Here is a 20,297-nt window from a genome sequence, read left to right on the forward strand (position 1 = left end):
TGTGAATGGAGTTTTAAAGTCCCCACAATTAATTGTTTTAATTTTCGCTTTCATGCTTGTTAGCATTTGCCTTACATATTGAGGTGCTCCTATGTTGGATTCATATATATTAGTAATTGTTATATCTTCTTCTTGGATTGATCCCTTGATCATTATGTAGTGTTCTTTGTCTCTTAATACAGTCTTTATTTATTTTATCTGATATGAGTATTGCTATTCCTGCTTTCTTTTGGTCTCTATTTGCATGAAACATCTTTTTCCAGCCCCTCACTTTGTCTGTATGTGTCCCTAGATTTGAGATAGGTCTCTTGTAGACAGCATATATATGGATTTTGTGTTTGTATCCATTTGGCCAGTCTTTGTCTTTTGGTTGGAGCATTTAACCCATTTACGTTTAAGGTAATTATTGATAAGTAGGATACCATTACCGTTTACTTTGTTTTTTGGGGGGTTCTTTTGTAAACCTTTTCTGTGTTTCCTGTCTAGAAAAGCTCCTTTAGCATTTGTTGAAGAGCTGATTTGGTGGTGCTGAATTCTCTCAGCTTTTGCTTATCTGTAAAGCTTTTGATTTCTCCTTCATAACTGAATAAGATCTTTGCTGGGTAGAGTAATCTTGGTTGTGGGTTTTTCTCTTTCATCACTTTAAGTATGTCCTGCCTTTCCCTTCTGGCCTGAAGAGTTTCTATTGAAAGATCAGCTGTTACTCTTATGGAGATCTTCTTGTCTGTAATTTGTTTCTTTTCCCTTACTGATTTTAATATTTGCTCTTTTTGTTTAATTTTTGTTAGATTGATTAATATGTGTCTTGGGTTGTTTCATCTTTGGTATATCCTATTGGGGCTCTCTGGATTTCTTGGACTTGGGTGGCTATTTCCTTCCCCATTTTAGGAAAGTTTTCAACTATTATCTCCTCAAGTATGTTCTCATGCCCTTTCTTTTCATCTTCTTCTCTGGGACGCCTATGATTCAAATATTGGGGCATTTAACATCATCCCAGAGTTCTCTGAGGTTGTCCCCATTTATTTTTATTATTTTTTTCTTTTTTCCTCTATGCTTAATTTATTACACCATTCTATCTTCTAGTTATTCTACTGTTAGTTCCCTCCAGAGTGTTTTTAATCTCAGTTATTTCATTGTTCATTATTGATTTACTCTTCTTTATTTCTTCTAGGTTCTTGTTAAACATTTGTTGCATCTTCTCAGTCTTTATCTCTAGTCTGTGTCTGTAACTCCATTTTTATTTTCAAGATTTTGGATCATCTTTACTATCATTATTCTTAATTCTTTTTCAGGTAGACTCCCTATCTCCTCCTCTTTTGTTTCATTTGGTAGGTTTTTATCATGTTCCTTACCCTGCTGAATATTTCTCTTCCTTTTCATCTTGTTTAGATTGCTTTGTTTGAGGTGTCCTTCCTGCAGACTGGAAGTTCATGGTTCCTCTTAATTGTGGCATCTGCTCCCTGAGGGTGGGGTTAGACCAGTGGCTTGTCAAGGTTTCCTCATTGTGGGAACTTGTGTCTGTGTTCTGGTAGGTGGAGCTGGATCTCTTCTCTCTGTAATGCAATGAAGTATCCAGTAGTGAGTTTTGGGGTGTCTTATGGTTTGTTATGGCTTTGGGCAGCCTGTCTTTTAATGTTCAGTGTTGTGTTCCTGTTTTGCTGGAGAATTAGTGTGATGTGTCTTGCACTGGAACTTGTTAGTTCTTGGGTGAAGCTTGGTTTCAGTGTAGGTATGGAGACTTTTGGGTGGGCTCTTGTCTATTAATGTTCCTTGGAGTCAGGAGTTCTCTGATGTTCTAAAGTTTGGGAGTTCAGTCTTCTGCCTCTGGGTTTTGGTTCTCCTCTTACAGTAGTCTCAAGACTCCGTTCACAGAGATTGGGCTGCCTTTCTGGGTTCCTGATATCCTCCACCAGCATTTAGAAGTTGTTTTGTGGTGAATTCAAATGATCTTTTGATGAATTTGTAGGGGAAAAAGTGGTCTCCCCATCTTATTCCTCCACCATCTTGGGAATCCCCCCTCTCACCCCGACTGGCATTAAGAACACAGTTTCCTCACAGGAACATGTATGGAACATTATCCTCATTCATTTCAAAATGTGGAAACTAACACCAAGGTCTTTCAATAACATCAACCACAGATTTAATGACTGATTCCAGATTTATAATCTACATCCCCAATTTTCTTTCCTGAAGGCATCCTCATCATTCTCATATAATTGGCTCAGAATTACTTAGTTTAATCCTAAATCAGTGGAGTGGGTAGCCATTCCCTTCTCCAGGGGATCTTCCCAACTCAGGGATCAAACCTGGTGCTGCTGCACTGCAGGCAGATTTTTACCATTAAGCCACTAGGAAAGTCCTTTTATTCTTCAGGTGGGTCCGAGATCCTTGAGAAACAGGGTGGAGGATTTTGCTTCTACCTCTTGTTTCTCCATTTTCTGGTCTTATTGGGGAGGGCAGTTGCTGCCATATTGAAGAGACATTTAACAATGAATCACGTCCCTAGAGCCCAGCTGTCAGGAGTCATCCTACTTGTCCTGATGTACAACCCCATGAAAACCCACTCTGTTTTGTTATGTACTAAAAGTGACCACACAATTGCACTCATCTCACATGCTAGCAAAGTAATGCTCGAAATTCTCCAAGCCAGGCTTCAACAGTATGTGAACTGTGAACTTCCAGATGTTCAAGCTGGTTTTAGAAAGGGCAGAGGAACCAGAGATCAAATTGCCAACATCCTTTGGATCACTGGAAAAGAAAGAGAGTTCTAGGAAAACATCTATTTCTGCTTTATTGACTATGCCAAAGCCTTTGACTGTATGGATCACAATCAACTGTGGAAAAATTCTGAAAGAGATGGGAATACCAGACCACCTGACCCACCTCTTGAGAAATCTGTATGCAGGCTAAGAAGCAACAGTTAGAACTGGACATGGAACAACAGACTGGTTCCAAATCAGGAAAGGAGTACGTTAAGGCTGTATATTGTCACCCTGCTTATTTACCTTATATGCAGAGTACATCATGAGAAATGCTGGACTGGATGAAGCATAAGCTGGAATCAAGACTGCTGTGAGAAATATCAATAACCTGAGACATGCAGGTGACACCACCCTTATGGCAAAAAGCAAAGAAGAACTAAAGAGCCTGTTGATGAAATTGAAAGAGGAGCATGAAAAAGTTGGCTTAAATAAAACTCAGCATTCAGAAAACTAAGATCATGTCATCTGCTCCCATCACTTCATTGCAAATAGATGGGGAAACCATGAAAGACTTCATTTTGGGGGCTCTAAAATCACTGCAGATGGTGACTGTGGCCATGAAATTAAAAGACACTTGCTGCTTGGAAGAAAAGTTATGACCAACCTAGACAGCTTATTAAAAAGCAGAGACATTACTTTGCCAACAAAGGTCCATCTAATCAAAGCTATGGATTTTCCAGTAGTCATGTATGGATGTGAGAGTTGGAGTATAAAGAAAGCTGAGCACTGAAGAACTGATGTTTTTGAACTGTGGTGTTGGATAAGACTCTTGAGAGTCCCTTGGGTAGCAAGGAGATGCAGCCAGTCCATCCCAAGGGAAATTGGTCTTGAACATTCATTGGAAGGACTGATACTGAAGCTGAACCTCCAATATTCTGGCCACCTGATGTGAAGAACATTCATTTGAAAAGCCCCTGATGCTGGGAAGGATTGAAGGCAGGAGGAAAAGGGGACAACAGAGGATGAGATGTTTGGATGGCCTCACCGACTCAATGGACATGAGTTTGAGTAAACTCTAGGAGTTGGTGAAGGACAGGGAGACCTGGTGTGCTGCAGTACATGGAGTCGCAAAGAGTTGGACATGACTGAGTAATTGAACAGAAAAGTGACTTGTTATTACCACAGGAATCCAGCTCAGTATCTTTTCTCGTTTCAGGCATTTCACCTGAGTAACTTGGCCTTGAGGAAGACCACCACAGGTCAGATAGTCAACCTGCTGTCCAACGATGTGAAAAGATTTGATCAGGTAAGCTGCCCCTGAGGGATCTTCTTCCACTTCCAGTCCTTCTGACTGGGTTTAGCTTATGGTTGATGCAGGATACCTGTGTTTGCTGTTGACCAGGATTTGTTGAGTGTCTAAAACAAGGGTTCATTTTATCCAACTCTCATTTCCTCTGTGTGCAACTGAGATGTAATAATTTGTGTTGTCCTTAGACAATAATTTTTTTTTTCTGAGATAATCTATGGCATACTTCAGTAATAGGCAGCAGTCTTGCTCCCCAGCTTAATTCATGTCCCTAGGGGTCCTCAGCTGGAATCAAGATTTCCAGGAGAAATATCAATAACCTGAGATATGCAGATGACACCACCCTTATGGCAGAAAGTGAAGAGGAACTAAAAAGCCTCTTGATGAAGGTGAAAGAGGCGGGTGAAAAAGTTGGCTTAAAGCTCAACATTCAGAAAACGAAGATCATGGTATCTGGTCCCATCACTTCATGGGAAATAGATGGGGAAACAGTGGAAACAGTGTCAGACTTTATCTTTTGTGGCTCCAAAATCACTGCAGATGGTGACTACAGCCATGAAATTAAAAGACGCTTACTCCTTGGAAGAAAAGTTATGAACAACTTAGATATCATATTGAAAAGCAGAGACATTACTTTGCCAACAAAGGTCCGTCTAGTCAAGGCTATGGTTTTTCCAGTGGCCATGTATGGATGTGAGAGTTGAACTGTGAAGAAAGCTGAGCACCGAAGAATTGATGCCTTTGAACTGTGGTGTTGGAAAAGACTCTTGAGAGTCCCTTGGACTGCAAGGAGATCCAACCGGTCCATTCTGAAGGAGATCAGCCCTGGGATTTCTTTGGAAGGAATGATGCTAAAGCTGAAACTCCAGTACTTTGGCCACCTCATGCGAAGAGTTGACTCATTGGAAAAGACTCTGATGCTGGGAGGGATTGGGGGCAGGAGGATAAGGGGACTACCGAGGATGAGATGGTTGGATGGCATCACTGACTCGATGGACATGAGTCTGAGTGAACTGCGGGAGTTGGTGATGGACAGGGAGGCCTGGCGTGCTGCGATTCATGGGGTCTCAAAGAGTTGGACACGACTGAGCGACTGAACTGAACTGAACTGAGGTGTCCTCCTGGCATGGACCTTCTTGGCACATGGTGTTGGTGTTGCTACCTGAACTGTCTTCCTCCTCCTCTGGATGATGAAGGCCTGTGGGCAGGGATTGTTCTTTCCCCCACACCCTGTTCAGTGCCTTCTGTATAGGAAGCCTTCGAGGAATAATGCCAAGTGGGTGGTCCCCAGCCAGACATAACCTCTTCTCTGCTATCTCACCACACTCTTTTTATCCACTTAGCTTATGAGTAGATCATGTAACCCACGGTGTTGTAGCTGTTGCTCAGATCTGTATTGCACTAGACACTTCTCTTTCAATTATTCATTCATCAAACATGAAGTAAGATCCCCCTACCCACTTTCAGGGATGAATACTATTTCTTTCCTGGAGAAGCCACAGGCTGTCAGGAGGTAAATACACAAGTAGTTACTGGAGAATGTGGTAGGTACCATAAAATAGGCTTTCCTAGGATGCTAGGGAGAGATGGGGGCTGAATTTTGGGACAGAGAGTTTGGGGAAGCCCTGAGCTCATATGTGGTGTAGACAAAATCAACATTTTCCTTCAGTGCTGCTGCTCTGGTTCTCCCTGGATGTCCCTGAAGCCAGCCCTGTGCTGCCCCAGAATAGCGTCATCTGGGGTAGATGCTTGAGTTTCTGCTTCAGCAGGTTTAAAACCCACTGAGATCATTCCCGTTTAGGTTCCTGTCTATTGTTTCCAAGCATAGTTTTTCTATAATGGGTCCTTACTGGTTTTGTTTTCATACCATCTTAAGAAGGCTTTGTCCTTCTCTTTTAAGGTAACAACGTTCTTGCACTACCTGTGGGTGGGGCCGCTACAGGCTATTGCAGTGACCGCCCTGCTCTATATGGAAATAGGAATATCATGTCTTGCTGGGATGGCGATTCTCATCATTCTTCTGGTTTTGCAAAGCTGCTTTGGGAAATTATTTTCATCACTCCGGTAAGAGAAACACTGATTTCAAAAATTGGTGATGTGTATTTAATTGGTAGCATCTGCAGTCTGCTTGATGCTTTTGTTCAAAAACAAGAAGTGCCTTCGTTTGTCTCTTTGTTGCATGTGTTGTAGATGCTTCAGACTTAGCCAGTGGAAGCTCCAGCCTCAAGCTGAAGGCTGACCTTTAAGGGGAAAAGTGACAACATTTGCTGACTTTTCCCAACATTGTAACCAAATAAATAGTGTCTTTAAGCAGAATTCACTGATGTTAAAGTTATTTAAACATTATTAAAAGTACTAATACTTTTATATAATATACAGGCCCTTTTCTAGCTACATTATTTTTGTTATGTTTGTATTAGAGCCATTTTCAGGTATGTATATTTTTTTCTTGTTTATAATTCAGTGTTTTTAATTATCAGTGTCCCAAGGGCAAGATCAATCTTAATTATGTCCTTATAAAGCCCCATAGCCCCAGCGGTATATGTAATAGATAAGTGGCTGGTGATGAAGAGCCAAACGATAATGAGTTACACCTGAAGCAGGTCACAGAGAGTTGGAGATGGGTCATTGTTTAGGTAGCCAGGTGATGGAGATGTTATGTTGTTTGAAGTATATTGAGGGTTGTTTGTTGGTGTCTGTATGTGTATTTTTCTATGCTTGGAATTTCCTTTGCTCTCTTTGCTGTGGAGAGATGTTCCTTATCCTTTGAAGCCTGTTCTAATGCTACCGGGTCCCTGAAGCTTTTCTTGTTCTCCTTTCCCAGTGGAATTAACAGTTCCATCTTATCTGCCCCTAGCACTTTAATCCTATTTTATTACAGCACAGACACTGTCTTCCTGTTAGAGTCAAGGTCTTTTCTGCCTTCTCTGCCCAGCTGTGACCTACTTGAGCAGACAGTCTGTATCTGTTTCATTTCAGGACTTTATTATACATTACTACAAGTTTTCCAAGTATATGTTGAATTTGGCTGAAGGTTTTAATTTCTAATTGAAATCTTTTTTTTTTTTTTTTCATTTCTCCATTTGTACATTGGTCTGTGTTTTCAGCTCAAAAGAGCTATAGGGAATCATTTGATCCCTGTTCTCTGCTTGTGCCCCCTGCTGCTGCTATGGAAAGCTGGGCTGTGGTCACTAAGGCTCATCTCTCATGTCTGTCCCCTCAGGAGTAAGACCGCAGCTCTCACAGACGACAGGATCAAGACCATGAGTGAAGTCATAACTGGCATCAGAACAATAAAAATGTATGCTTGGGAAAAGTCATTTGTAGAGCTTATTACCACATTGAGAAGGTAAGTTTTTATATATATCAAGTCACATTTTGTACTTTTTATTTCCTGTTTTTACTGAATGAATTTAGGAGTCTTACCAAGTTTTCACATTAATGTAAACTTAACTATACCCCACTCCCATATGTGGCAGTGGGGTTAAGTAGAATAGTGGGAACATAATTTTAATCTGCTCTCCCATTTACCATATATATATATGTATATATATATATATATGTATATATAGCTACACCAGATGGCTTGTGGAATCTTAGTTCCAGGGATTGAACTCAAGGCCCTAGGCAATGAAAGTGCAGAGTCCTAACCACCAGGGAATTTTCTCATTTACTATGTTCTTAAAGGAAAAAAAAAAAAAATATATATATATATATATACACACACACACATATATATGCTTCTTATACAGAAATAAAATTCATAATATTTCTTAATAGTGCAAATCCCAAATAAGCAATAATTATAAAATTTTAGTATTTGAAATGATATTTAAACTAAAGCTGTAATTTATGTTAATGTAGTACAAAGGGGAGATTATAAAGGCTGGGTATAACTGTGTCAGGCCCAACTTTACGAATCAGTATTTTTCATTCCAAACAGCCATGGAAATATCAGGTTTTTTTAATTGTAATTGTTTTTATTTTTAGATAATCATAGATTCACATGCAGTTGCTTATAGTACGGGGACCTCCCGTGAATCCACTGCTCAGTTTCCCTCAGTGGTAATTTCTGGAAACACTGTAGTGCAATATTGCAACAGGATGTTGACAACTATACAGGGAAGATACAAAATGTTTTCATCAGGACCAGGATTAAACATGTTGCCCTTCTATAGCACACCTACTTCCCTTCTGTCCCTACCACATCCTTAACCCATGTCAATCTCTAGTCTGGTCTCTATTTCTATAATTTTTTCATTTTTAAAGAATGTTATCTAAATAATACCATACAGTATGTTACCATTTTTGATTGACCTTATTCACTAAGAAGAATTCCCTAGAGACTCATCCAAGTTGTCTCATGTATAAGTAGCTGGTTCCTTTTATTGTTGAGTAGTATTCCTTGAAAATGCTGGGGTTTTGCTCTGCTTTATATTTGTAGAATTTCTTTCATCTTTCAGTTAAATATCTGATGACTGTTTATACTCGAGCCCAGGGTGCTTAGAATTCTCTGGGTGCTCCCTGTCACCTCTCACTTTGCACCTTTGTGGGCGCCCCTCCCTCTGCTGGGGAAACACTCTCATCCTTCCTCTTCTCTGGCCTCCGCCAGCCCTGACTAACTGCATGTCGTCTCAGGTTCCATGTGTCTGTGACTTGCCCTGACTCCACTGCTCTGGGGTACACGCCTCTGCTCTGTACTCCCACGGGGGCTGTGCTGGCTGCCTGTCTAATGTCTTGGTGTCTCACAATTTGGGGGTTGCTTATTCTGTCCCCCAACAAGTTCATGAGCTCCTGCAGGGATGGGCTTTGTCTTAGACATTCTCAAGGTACCTGGCACACGACTTGTGATTTCAAATGCTTGTTGACTGAATATTCAAATCCAATCTGATTGACTCAAAATGTTTAAAAGTGTGACATGAAGGACGCTTTTAGTTGGAAGAGTGAAGTGGCAATGCAGTGTGTGGTCCTGGTGTCAGGGCAGACCCCCAGGTGTGCACTGTGTAGTGTCTCTGTGATGTGAGGGATGGTTTATCTTAATCTGTGTCCACTGCCTAGAAAAGGGCCACTCACACAGGGCACTGAATTCATGGGTTGATGTTGGTGTTCCTTTTAAAACCTGTTTCCTACTCTTTTCCAGGGATGAAATTTCCAAGATTCTGAAAAGTTCCTACCTTAGAGGAATGAATTTGGCAATTTTTTTTGCTGCCAGCAAAATCATGATTTTTATCACCTTCATCATTGCCGTGGTCCTTAACAACCGGATCACAGTCAGCCAAGTGTTTCTGGTGGTGATGCTGTTCGAGACTGTGAGGTTTACAGGCACCCTCTACTTCCCCATGGCTATCGAGAAGGTGTCAGAGGCCGTTGTCAGCATCAACAGAATCAAGGTTTGATGAAAAGCAATTTTTTTTAGTTGTAGGTGAACTTTATGAACAATGTCTTATTTGGTGTCACTGTGTGCCAGTTTGGTGACATTTAAGTCTCATTGCCAAAGCTGGCAGTCTTTCCAAAATGTCATACATACTCCCCTCTCTTCCTATATAGCTGCTAAGCTGCTGCTAAGTCACTTCAGTTGTGTCCAACTCTGTGCCACCCCATAGACAGCAGCCCACGAAAGGCTCCCCTGTCCCTGGGATTCTCCAGGCAAGAACACTGGAGTGGGTTGCCATTTCCTTCTCCAATGCAGGAAAGTGAAAGTGAAGTCGCTCAGTCATGTCCGACTCTTAGCGACCCCACAGACTGCAGCCTACCAGGCTCCTCTGTCCATGGGATTTTCTAGGCAAGAGTATTGGAGTGGGTTGCCATTGCCTTCTCCGACTTCTTATATAGAGTGCATAACAAATATCATAAGATCCCTGCTGGTTTATGGGCGGCAGTAGCAGAGGCACAGGCTCTTGATGTGTAGTGATGACTGCAGGGTGATTAAAATATCTAAAAGCAGGAGCAGCAAACAGATTCCATCTCCTACACTGACTGGAATGACAAGGTAGTGACTGTACATTCCGGGTGTGAACAGGATTCCTTTCTGAGCCGGGAGGGGAGGAGATTGCTGAGAGGTCCTTGTTCCCTGGGCAAGAAGAGTAGCCACAGATTCACTCAGTTCTCTGTGTTTAAAAATGTGTTATTTCTTCCATAGATGCTCTTCTTCTTGATTGCTGAGCTTGCCTTTTGGATCTGCCTTTTCATCCCTGTTCTCTTTTCCCTTTCTGCTTAATCCATCTCAAGCTTCCCTCTTCTTTCTAACTTGTGATTCTTATCATACCCACTGTCTCCTTTTCCTAAGAGTCTGTAAATTTCCAAGGGCAAATAATTTACATCATCAAGACAAAGGCTTGGCACACAGTAGGTGCTCAATTATTCATGTCTGTATGAGTAGGTCTAAAATGAGGATAAATTGGCACTGTGACCTGGCCGGGCATGAGTTTGAGTGTCTGGGCTTTACAAAAAATCTAATTTGTTTTGTTCTTACTTTCTTACAGTGATGGATGGGCTGGTAATAGCTCTTTAGTGAAGTTAGATCACTCTGGGTGTGATTATATTTTATTTTTGGGTCTTGTCATCAAAGCCGATTTTTTTGTCATTAGTTTTCTCTACTATAAAAAACTATTACCCATAAAACATATCAATCATGTGGGTTCAGTTCTGGTCGCCTGAGTTTATCATACTCCCAAAATAGGCTCAAATTCATGTCCACTGAGTCGATGATGCCATCCAACCATCTCATCCTCTGTTGCCCCCTTCTCCTCCTGCCCTCAATCTTTCCCAGCATCAGGGTCTTTTCCAGTGAGTCAGCTCTTTGTATCAGGTGGCCAAAGTATTGGAGCTTTAGCTTCAGCATCAATCCTTCCAATGAACATTGAATATTCACGAAATTGAATGAATATTGAATATTCATGAAATTGAATGAATGCTGAATATTCATGAATATTGAATATTCATTCAATTCAAAGGGTAGATTTCCTTTAGGATTGACTGGTTTGATCTCTTTGCTGTCCAAGGGACTATCAAGAGTCTTCTCCAGCACCACAGTTCAAAAGCATCAGTTCTTCGGTGCTCAGCCTTCTTCATGGTCCAACCCTCATCTGTACATGACTACTGGAAAAACCATAGCTTTGACTATATGAACCTTTGTCAGCAAAGTGATGCCTCTGCTTTTTAATAAGCTGTTTAGGTTGGTCATAACTTTTCTTCCAAGAAGCAAGCGTCTTTTAATTTCATATCTGCAGTGATTTTGGAGCCCCAAAAGTAAAGCCTCTCACTGTTTGCATGTTTCCCCATCTATTTGCCATGAAGTGATGGGACTGAATGACATGATCTTAGTTTCCTGAATTGTTGGGGTCCTTTAATGGACCAGGACCTGGCGGTCCAGATCAATGATAAGAAAGTGAAAGAGAGAGCCAAAGGGAAGGAGAGAGAGAGACAGAGAGAGAAAAGAAAGAAAGAAAGACAGACATGGGGACCCAAACTCTTATGGAGCAAAGGTGCCTTAATGATTTTTCTGTGAGCATAAATAGGCTGTAGTACAAGAAATTTCTTTCAACAATGATAAAGATCAGAAAACCAAATGTACAGTAACTGTTACCAAGGGAACAAGGGATAATAATGGTCACAAGGTCAAGAGACAACCCATATCTCAAGGAAAAGGGGGGCAAGACTAAGCAGTTTTGTTGTAAAGAGAATGTTTACTAAAGGAGACCCAAGCCTGTCTCACACAATGACCTCTGTCCTGAGAGCTGCATGCAGTTTTACTGGCCTCTGGCAGAAGCTGATAAAGAACAGAGGATTTGTGAGAAACAGCACGTAGTTAAACACTCCCCGACAATGAATGTTGAGTTTTAAGCCAACTTTTTCACTCTCCTCTTTCACTTTCATCCAGAAACTCTTTAGTTTCTCTTCACTTTCCGTTATTAGGGTGATGTCATCTGCATATCTGAGGTTATTGATATTTCTCCTGGCAATCTTGATTCCAGGTTATTCTTCATCCAGCCCAGCATTTCACATAATGTGCTCTGCATATAATTTAAATAAGCAAGGTGACAATATACAGCCTTGATGCACTCCTTTCCAAATTTTGAACCAGTTCGTTGTTCCATGTCTGGTTTTAACTGTTGCTTCTTGACCTGCTTATAGGTTTCTTAGGAGGCAGGTAAGGTGGTCTGGTCCTATTTCTTTAAGAATTTTTCACAGTTTGTTGTGATCCACATAGTCAAAGGCTTTAGAATAGTCAGTGAAGCAGAAGTCGATGTTTTTCTGGAATTTTCTTGCTCTTTCTATGATCCAACGGATATTGGCAGTTTACCTCTGGTTCCTCTACCTTTTCTAAATCCAGTTTGTACATCTGGAATTTCTCAGTTCACATACTGCTGAAGCTTGAAGGATTTTGAACATTACTTTGCTAGCATGTGGAATGAGCACAATTATGCAATAGTTTGAACATTCTTTGACCTTGCCTTTCTTTGGGATTGGGCTTCCCTGGTGGCTCAGCTGGTAAAGAATCCACCTGCAATGCAGGAGACCTGGGTTTGATCCCTTGGTTGGAAAGATCCCTTAAAGAAGGGAAAGGCTACCCACTCTAGTATTCTAGAGAATTCCATGGACTGTAGAGTCCATGGAGTTGCAAAGAGTCAGACTTGACTGAGCAACTTTCACTTCTTTGGGATCAGAATGAAAACTGACCTTTCCTAGTCCTGTGGCCACTGCTGAGTTTTCCAAATTTGATGGCATATTGAGTGCAGCACTTTAACAGCATCATCTTTTAGGATTTGAAGTGACTCAGTTGGAATCTCATCACCTCCTCTAGCTTTGTTCATAGTAATGATTCCAAGGCTAACTTGACTTCACACTATAGGATGTTTGGCTCTAGGTGAGTGATCACACCATTGCAGTTATCCAGATTATTAAGACCTATGGAACCTGCTTCTCTTTTGTCTCCTTCATTGGCAGACGTGTTCTTTACCACTAGAGCCACCTGGGAAGCCCAAAGAACTACCATGCTGCTGCTGCTAATGCGCGTCAGTCATGTCCAACTCTGTGCGACTCCATAGACGGCAGCCCACCAGGCTTCCCCGTCCCTGGGATTCTCCAGGCAAGAACACTGGAGTGAGTTGCCATTTCCTTCTCCAATGCGTGAAAGTAAAAAGTGAAAATGAAGTCACTCAGTCGTCTCTTCGCGACCCCATGGACTGCAGCCTACCAGGTTCCTCTGTCCATGGATTTTCCAGTTAAGAGTACTGGAGTGGGGTTCCACTGCTTTCTCTGAAGAACTACCATATGATCCAACAATTCCAGTTCTAGGTATTTTCCCAAATAAAATGAAATAAGAGATATCTTTTCAAAATATATCTGTACTCCCATGTTCATTGCAATGCTACTCATAATAACCAAGATGTGGAAACTACCTGAATGTTCACTGGTGGGTGAATGAGTATAAAGTGAGTGTGTACATAAAGCAGAATGTTATTCAGTGTTAGGAAAAAAGGAAACTCTGCAATAGCAACAACATGGGTGAAACCTGAAGACATGATGAGTGACATAAGCTAGTCATGTGAGGACACATGCTGTATGATTCTGCTTGTAAGAGGTATCAAAAATAATCAAATTCATAGAATCAAAATCAAAGCTAAAGGGGAAATAGGGAGTTACTGATCAATAGACATAAAATTTCAGGTAAGAAAGATGAATATATTTTGGATTATCTCCTATACAGTGTTGTTTCTGTTGTTACCAATGATGTACCTTTAATTTACTGTAATAAAATGACAACAGAAATAGAATCCTGATAGCAATTGAATGGGATAAGCATAAGTGTCCCCATTTTACAGGTAAGGAAACAGGTCCTATAACAGATGAAATAGTTCACCCGTCTTTTCATCTCTCATAAGTGACAGAACTAGGATTCTGCCCAAAGCCTGGTTTCTTGCATCGCCTTGTTAGTATATTCTGGCATGTGGAATCTCTCATTAAGTGTGGCTTTCATCATCTGTGACCCTACATCTCTTTCTTTGAGCTCCTGGATGTAACTTTGAGCTGACTAAGCCACGTGTTTGTGGATTTCTTTCCTTCCCTGAACTCCAGACTTATCTAAAAGGCAGCTACAGTGCCTTGTTCATCTTTGTACTCCTCACAAATAGCCAATGCTCAGAAAATGTGCAACTGAAGTACCTTCCAGCTCCATCATGTCTAGGCTCCTGCAGATGCCTAACTATTAAGAATGGTTGTAGTGGAGACAGTGGTAACTCTGATTCTCAAATCAATTATGTGACGCACTTAAAGGAGATGCATGAAAGGGGACCTGCAGAGTTTTTCGGAGTATTGTGCTCAAAAATATTTGAGCAGGATTTTTTATTTATTTTCCACCAAAATGTACCTGAACAGTGTCTGAGGCTTAAAATTACTTTCCATGTAAATGTGTGTGGTAACATTAAAATTATAACCTACTGAGAACTTTAAATTTTCCTGGGGCTTTGTCAGGATGCTTTGTGTTCTGATTAAACATCATTGATTTGAGCAAGAAACCTAGATTTTCTCATGTTCATACATTTTCTGGCGGGATGATGGTCTAGGAATTTAGAGATCTTTTAGGCAATAGTTGTTTTCAGTAAAGGCGGGACCAATGGCCAAGAATAAGCATGGTGAGAAGGTTGGTGTTAGTATGACACATTGTTCCAAGGTGAGTAGAAATAATTGTTGAACTATTTTTTTTCTTTTACATATTAGACTCTTATTCAGCTCATATAATTTCTGCAATGCTTAAGAAATTTTTATTTCTCTAGCTCATCAGAATCCCTTGAATGCCTTTTAAAAAAATCACACCTTGGTGTTTCTGATTCACTAGGTTTTTGCTAGGGCCCAAAGTATCTGTGTCTTTAGTCAATGTGCCATGCATCTGAAAATCAGCCAAACCTGGGAAATATTGCCCTAGTTGTAGACAGAAACACACAAAGTCATCAGGTATTTTAGCAAATATAAAATACGACAGGATGTTGTTGAGATTAAAATAATTTGAGAGGAAAACCCTGTCTTAATTTATGCTAGACTTTTGGTGGGGTGCGGGGGAGTAAATTTGAAGTTTATCCACCTATTTCATCACTTCACAAAATAATGGAATACTACCTACCTGAAGTCTGGAGCAGGCTAGATGAGTATGTTCAGTGGCAGATAAGCACATGCAGAGAAGTCCTTCCTCCTTGGAATGTATATTTTATCAAGTGAGGGGTTACTGCTACTGCTGCTGCTAAGTCACTTCAGTTGTGTCCGACTCTGTGCGACCCCATAGACGGCAGCCCACCAGGCTCCCCCGTCCCTGGGATTCTCCAGGCAAGAACACTGGAGTGGGTTGCCATTTCCTTCTCCAATGCATGAAAGTGAAAAGTGAAAGTGAAGTCGCTCAGTCGTGTACGACTCCTAGCGACCCCATGGACTGCAGCCCACCAGGCCCCTCCGTCCATGGGATTTTCCAGGCAAGAGTACTGGAGTGGGTTGCCATTGCCTTCTCTGAGTGAGGGGTTAAAATAGAATCAAATAGTGAAACTCATAGTGGAGGCACATTTGTCTGTCATTAGTCCTTGGAAGGAAAAGTCTGAGGTGCCATGAAGTGCTTTGGCAGAATCACTGGTGTAATTTTGGAGGTCGTGTTTCCTGGGAAGGCTGAGGAAATTACCTGAAGAATTCCGTGTGTAGGGCTGGGGGAGGTGGGAGGCTGATGCTTCTCATTTTCCTGGGGAAGGTAATGTGATAAAGGCTTTTAGTGCATGAGAAGGGCATTCATGCATTTAAGGAACCAAAAATGTTTGAGCCTCCAGAGTATGGAGTGCTAGAGGCCTGATCAGGGGACTATGTAAGTCCCTACAGGTAACTTTAAGATTTTTTATCATCTCAGAGTTCCCTCTGGCTGCAGGTTCTAAATGTGCTGGAGTTTGGAGCCAGACTTTCTCCTTGAGGAGAAACTAGTCCACTTACTGAGAAACTTACAACTTTCCTCATGGCCTGAAACTCTTCATATTATATATACACACAAACATACACACACACACCCTACACACACACACACACACACACACACACACATATATATATAATATGTGTGTATTATATACACGCACAAACCTATATATATAAAATACTCTATGTATCCTGTATTCACTATGTTGCTGTATATCTGATGCACTGTATATTTTATTCTATATATTATTTAGTGTGTTCTGATGTGAACCAACACTTTAAGTACAGTTGGAAAAATGATATGTAGGCTATATGAAGTTTGTTATCAATTCCAGGAAAGCAGTTATGTTTGTTTGTGCTTTCATCCTGCAAACTAAACTGTCTGTTTTTCCTTTCTCTGTAGGACTTTCTGTTACTCGAAGAGATACCACTGCATGACCATCAGCTGCTGCCATCAGATGGTGAAACAATTGTGGATGTGCAAGATTTAACTGCTTTTTGGGATAAGGTAACAAGTCCTCCACCTCAGGATCATGACTGCTAATAAAACAACTGTGACATAGATTTATAAGAAAATTTTGAGGTTTTACACATGGTGTAAAATGTGACTTACTCATACACTGAAAGTATGTTATAAAACTTCTCAAAATCAGGAATAAGGTTTGAAACTACTGGAGATTATAAAATCAGCTAAGACATCTTACAGGTTGTTCTCTCTCTCATTTTCAACAGAGCTTTAGAGTATTAGCATATCTTGAACTTAAATTATGTACATTGGTAATATTAGAATTTACAGGATTGGGCATACAAAATGCTGCGGTATGATGTGGGTTAACTAACAAATACACAACCAGTTGTTAGAAACAACAGCCTGTGGGGAATCATGTACATTTTCTGTATACTGATCTTCACAGACCATCTTACTACACACGGAGTGAGGCTGTGATCTGGATCTTGTCTGTGGGGTAGAGTGGGGCTCCCCCATCCTAATCTTCTGGAAGCTTCTGGCTACTTTGGTGGCAGCCAGGGACAGGAGGAGACAGCAAGTGGACATCGTGAGCTCCAGTGATTCCGTTCAAAGCTTTCACTGTATGGAAGCTGACATGGAGAACTGGCGATGTTCCAACACTTGGTTTATTTATAATGTTCAGGCAAACAGGGAAAACAGAAGAATTTGCTCTCAAGTATTGCACCCCCAGTGCAGCCCCTTTATTGACAATTGAAATGCTCGCCTGCAACCTGGTTCCATGGTCCTCTGTGCACACCGTCCTGTGTCAGTGTGGGTGAGTCAGGAAAACTGAACCCACACCACAGGAGGGTAGGTTAGGTCATGGGTTAGGTCATAGGGAGCCCTCAGGAGGGAGAGGGGCACAGACGTTGGGGTTTTTGAGAGAAGCTGAGTCTGAATGAAGCCCCTGCTGGGTTGGGAGGCAGGAGATTCTGTAACCTGCTCCCCTAGACAGCCAGGTGGGCAGGTGGGGGGAGGTCTCAGGGACCCAGTTCTCATTCATGAAATGGTGGGACTTGGTCTGTTTTTAAGCTCTAAAATAAATGGTCCTGTGTGAGCCTCCAGATTTCATGGAACAGGGGTTTCCAACTGTGTCTGCACAGAGTTAGGGCTCAGCTGATGATCCTTGTTGAGTCAGTGTCCCCTGATCCTGGGTAACCATAATGGGAGGGGACCCAGTGCCTCTGAGCTGTCAAGTGCTGCCCCCTTCTGGTCATGGCAGAGTAGTGCCTGCCCGAAGCCTGAACAGGGAGGGAACTCAATGTCCTGTCCTGACAAACTATGAGGGGAGGGGACAGGGATGATGATTGTATGTGGTTCATTGTTTTGTTGTCACACCTGAGTGAAAAGTAGTAAAATAGGACCCTAAGTGTCAACGCGAAGAAAGGCGTGAAGTGTAAACAAATGCTTCTTGTATATTAAAATCTAGCTTCTTACTGATTTTTCTTTTCTTTTTTTTAAATTTTATTTTATTTTTAATAATATTTTAATATTTTTAATAAAAAAAAAAATAAAAAAAAAAAAAAAAAATCAGTAATAAGCTAGATTTTAATATACAATTTAAAAAAAAAAAGAAAAATCAGTAAGAAGCTAGATTTTAATATACAAGAAGCATTTGTTTAAACTTCACGCCTTTCTTCGCGTTGACACTTAGGGTCCTATTTTACTACTTTTCACTCAGGTGTGACAACAAAACAATGAACCACATACAATCATCATCCCTGTCCCCTCCCCTCATAGTTTGTCAGGACAGGACATTGAGTTCCCTCCCTGTTCAGGCTTCGGGCAGGCACTACTCTGCCATGACCAGAAGGGGGCAGCACTTGACAGCTCAGAGGCTCTGGGTCCCCTCCCATTATGGTTACCCAGGATCATGTAAATATCATGTAGGAAACGAGTTGCCAGTCCAGGTTCGATGCACGATGCTGGATGCTTGGGGCTGGTGTACTGGGACGGCCCAGGGGGATGGCATGGGGAGGGAGGAGGGAGGAGGGTTCGGGATGGGGAACACATGTATACCTGTGGCGGATTCATTTTGATATTTGGCAAAACTAATACAATTATGTAAAGTTTAAAAATAAAATAAAATTAGAAAAAAAAAAAACAGGGCCAAGATTAGGGTTGAGAGAAGCCCTTGCCTCCCATGTAAAGTTTAAGGGGGCACCAACACTCTCAGGAGTCACCGGTCTGCCTCAGACTCTGATATGGGACAGGGCAGCACTGTTACTGATCCTATCTTTATGTAAATTTTGTTTTTCACTTTGTAAAAAAAAAAAAAAAAAAAAAAAAAATTTATTTTATTTTTAAACTTTACATAATTGTATTAGTTTTGCCAAATATCAGAATGAATCCGCCACAGGTATACAGGTGTTCCCCATCCTGAACCCCCTCCTCCTCCTCCCTCCCACACCATCCTCTGGGTCGTCCCAGTGCACCAGCCCCAAGCATCCAGTATCGCGCATAGAACCTGGACTGGCAACTCGTTTCTTACATGATATTCTACATGTTTCAATGTCACTCTCCCAAATCTTCCCACCCTCTCCCTCTCCCACAGAGTCCATAAGACTGTTCTATACATCAGTGTCTCCTTTGCTGTCTCGTACACCTGGTTATTGTTACCATCTTTCTAAATTCCATATATATGCGTTAGTATACTGTATTTATGTTTTTCCTTCTGGCTTACTTCACTCTGTATAATAGGCTCCAGTTTCATCCATCTCATTAGAACTGATTCAAATGTATTCTTTTTAATGGCTGAGTAATACTCCATTGTGTATATGTACCAAAGCTTTCTTATCCATTCATCTGCTGATGGACATCTAGGTTGCTTCCATGTCCTGGCTATTATAAACAGTGCTGCGATGAACATTGGGGTACACGTGTCTCTTTCCCTTCTGGTTTCCTCAGTGTGTATGCCCAGCAGTGGGATTGCTGGATCATAAGGCAGTTCTATTTCCAGTTTTTTAAGGAATCTCCACACTGTTCTCCATAGTGGCTGTACTAGTTTGCATTCCCACCAACAGTGTAAGAGGGTTCCCTTTTCTCCACACCCTCTCCAGCATTTATTATTTGTAGACTTTTGGATCGCAGCCATTCTGACTGGTGTGAAATGGTACCTCATAGTGGTTTTGATTTGCATTTCTCTGAGAATGAGTGATGTTGAGCATCTTTTCATGTGTTTGTTAGCCATCTGTATGTCTTCTTTGGAGAAATGTCTATTTAGTTCTTTGGCCCATTTTTTGATTGGGTCATTTATTTTTCTGGAGTTGAGCTGTAGGAGTTGCTTGTATATTTTTGAGATTAGTTGTTTGTCAGTTGCTTCATTTGCTATTATTTTCTCCCATTCTGAAGGCTGTCTTTTCACCTTGCTAATAGTTTCCTTTGATGTGCAGAAGCTTTTAAGGTTAATTAGGTCCCATTTGTTTATTTTTGCTTTTGTTTCCAATATTCTGGGAGGTGGGTCATAGAGGATCCTGCTGTGATGTATGTCAGAGAGTGTTTTGCCTATGTTCTCCTCTAGGAGTTTTATAGTTTCTGGTCTTACGTTTAGATCTTTAATCCATTTTGAATTTATTTTTGTGTATGGTGTTAGAAAGTGTTCTAGTTTCATTCTTTTACAAGTGGTTGACCAGATTTCCCAGCACCACTTGTTAAAGAGATTGTCTTTAATCCATTGTATATTCTTGCCTCCTTTGTCAAAGATAAGGTGTCCATATGTGCGTGGATTTATCTCTGGGCTTTCTATTTTATTCCATTGATCTATATTTCTGTCTTTGTGCCAGTACCATACTGTCTTGATAACTGTGGCTTTGTAGTAGAGCCTGAAGTCAGGTAGGTT

The 20,297-nt window shown here is 41.1% G+C and overlaps 1 protein-coding gene across 1 annotated transcript in view; it reads left to right on the top strand.

Moving 5' to 3' along the window:
- The window catches only part of LOC102286200 (ATP-binding cassette sub-family C member 4), a 134,824-nt gene that overhangs the window by 26,743 nt on the left and 87,784 nt on the right, over window positions 1-20,297 (top strand). The window contains 5 exon segments of the mRNA XM_014478932.2: window positions 3,919-4,008; window positions 5,909-6,072; window positions 7,232-7,357; window positions 9,149-9,398; window positions 16,355-16,459. Of these exon segments, the coding sequence (XP_014334418.2) occupies window positions 3,919-4,008; window positions 5,909-6,072; window positions 7,232-7,357; window positions 9,149-9,398; window positions 16,355-16,459 (735 nt within the window).

The sequence above is a fragment of the Bos mutus genome, unplaced genomic scaffold, assembly GCF_027580195.1.
Source record: "Bos mutus isolate GX-2022 unplaced genomic scaffold, NWIPB_WYAK_1.1 CTG201, whole genome shotgun sequence".
NCBI lineage: Eukaryota > Metazoa > Chordata > Mammalia > Artiodactyla > Bovidae > Bos > Bos mutus.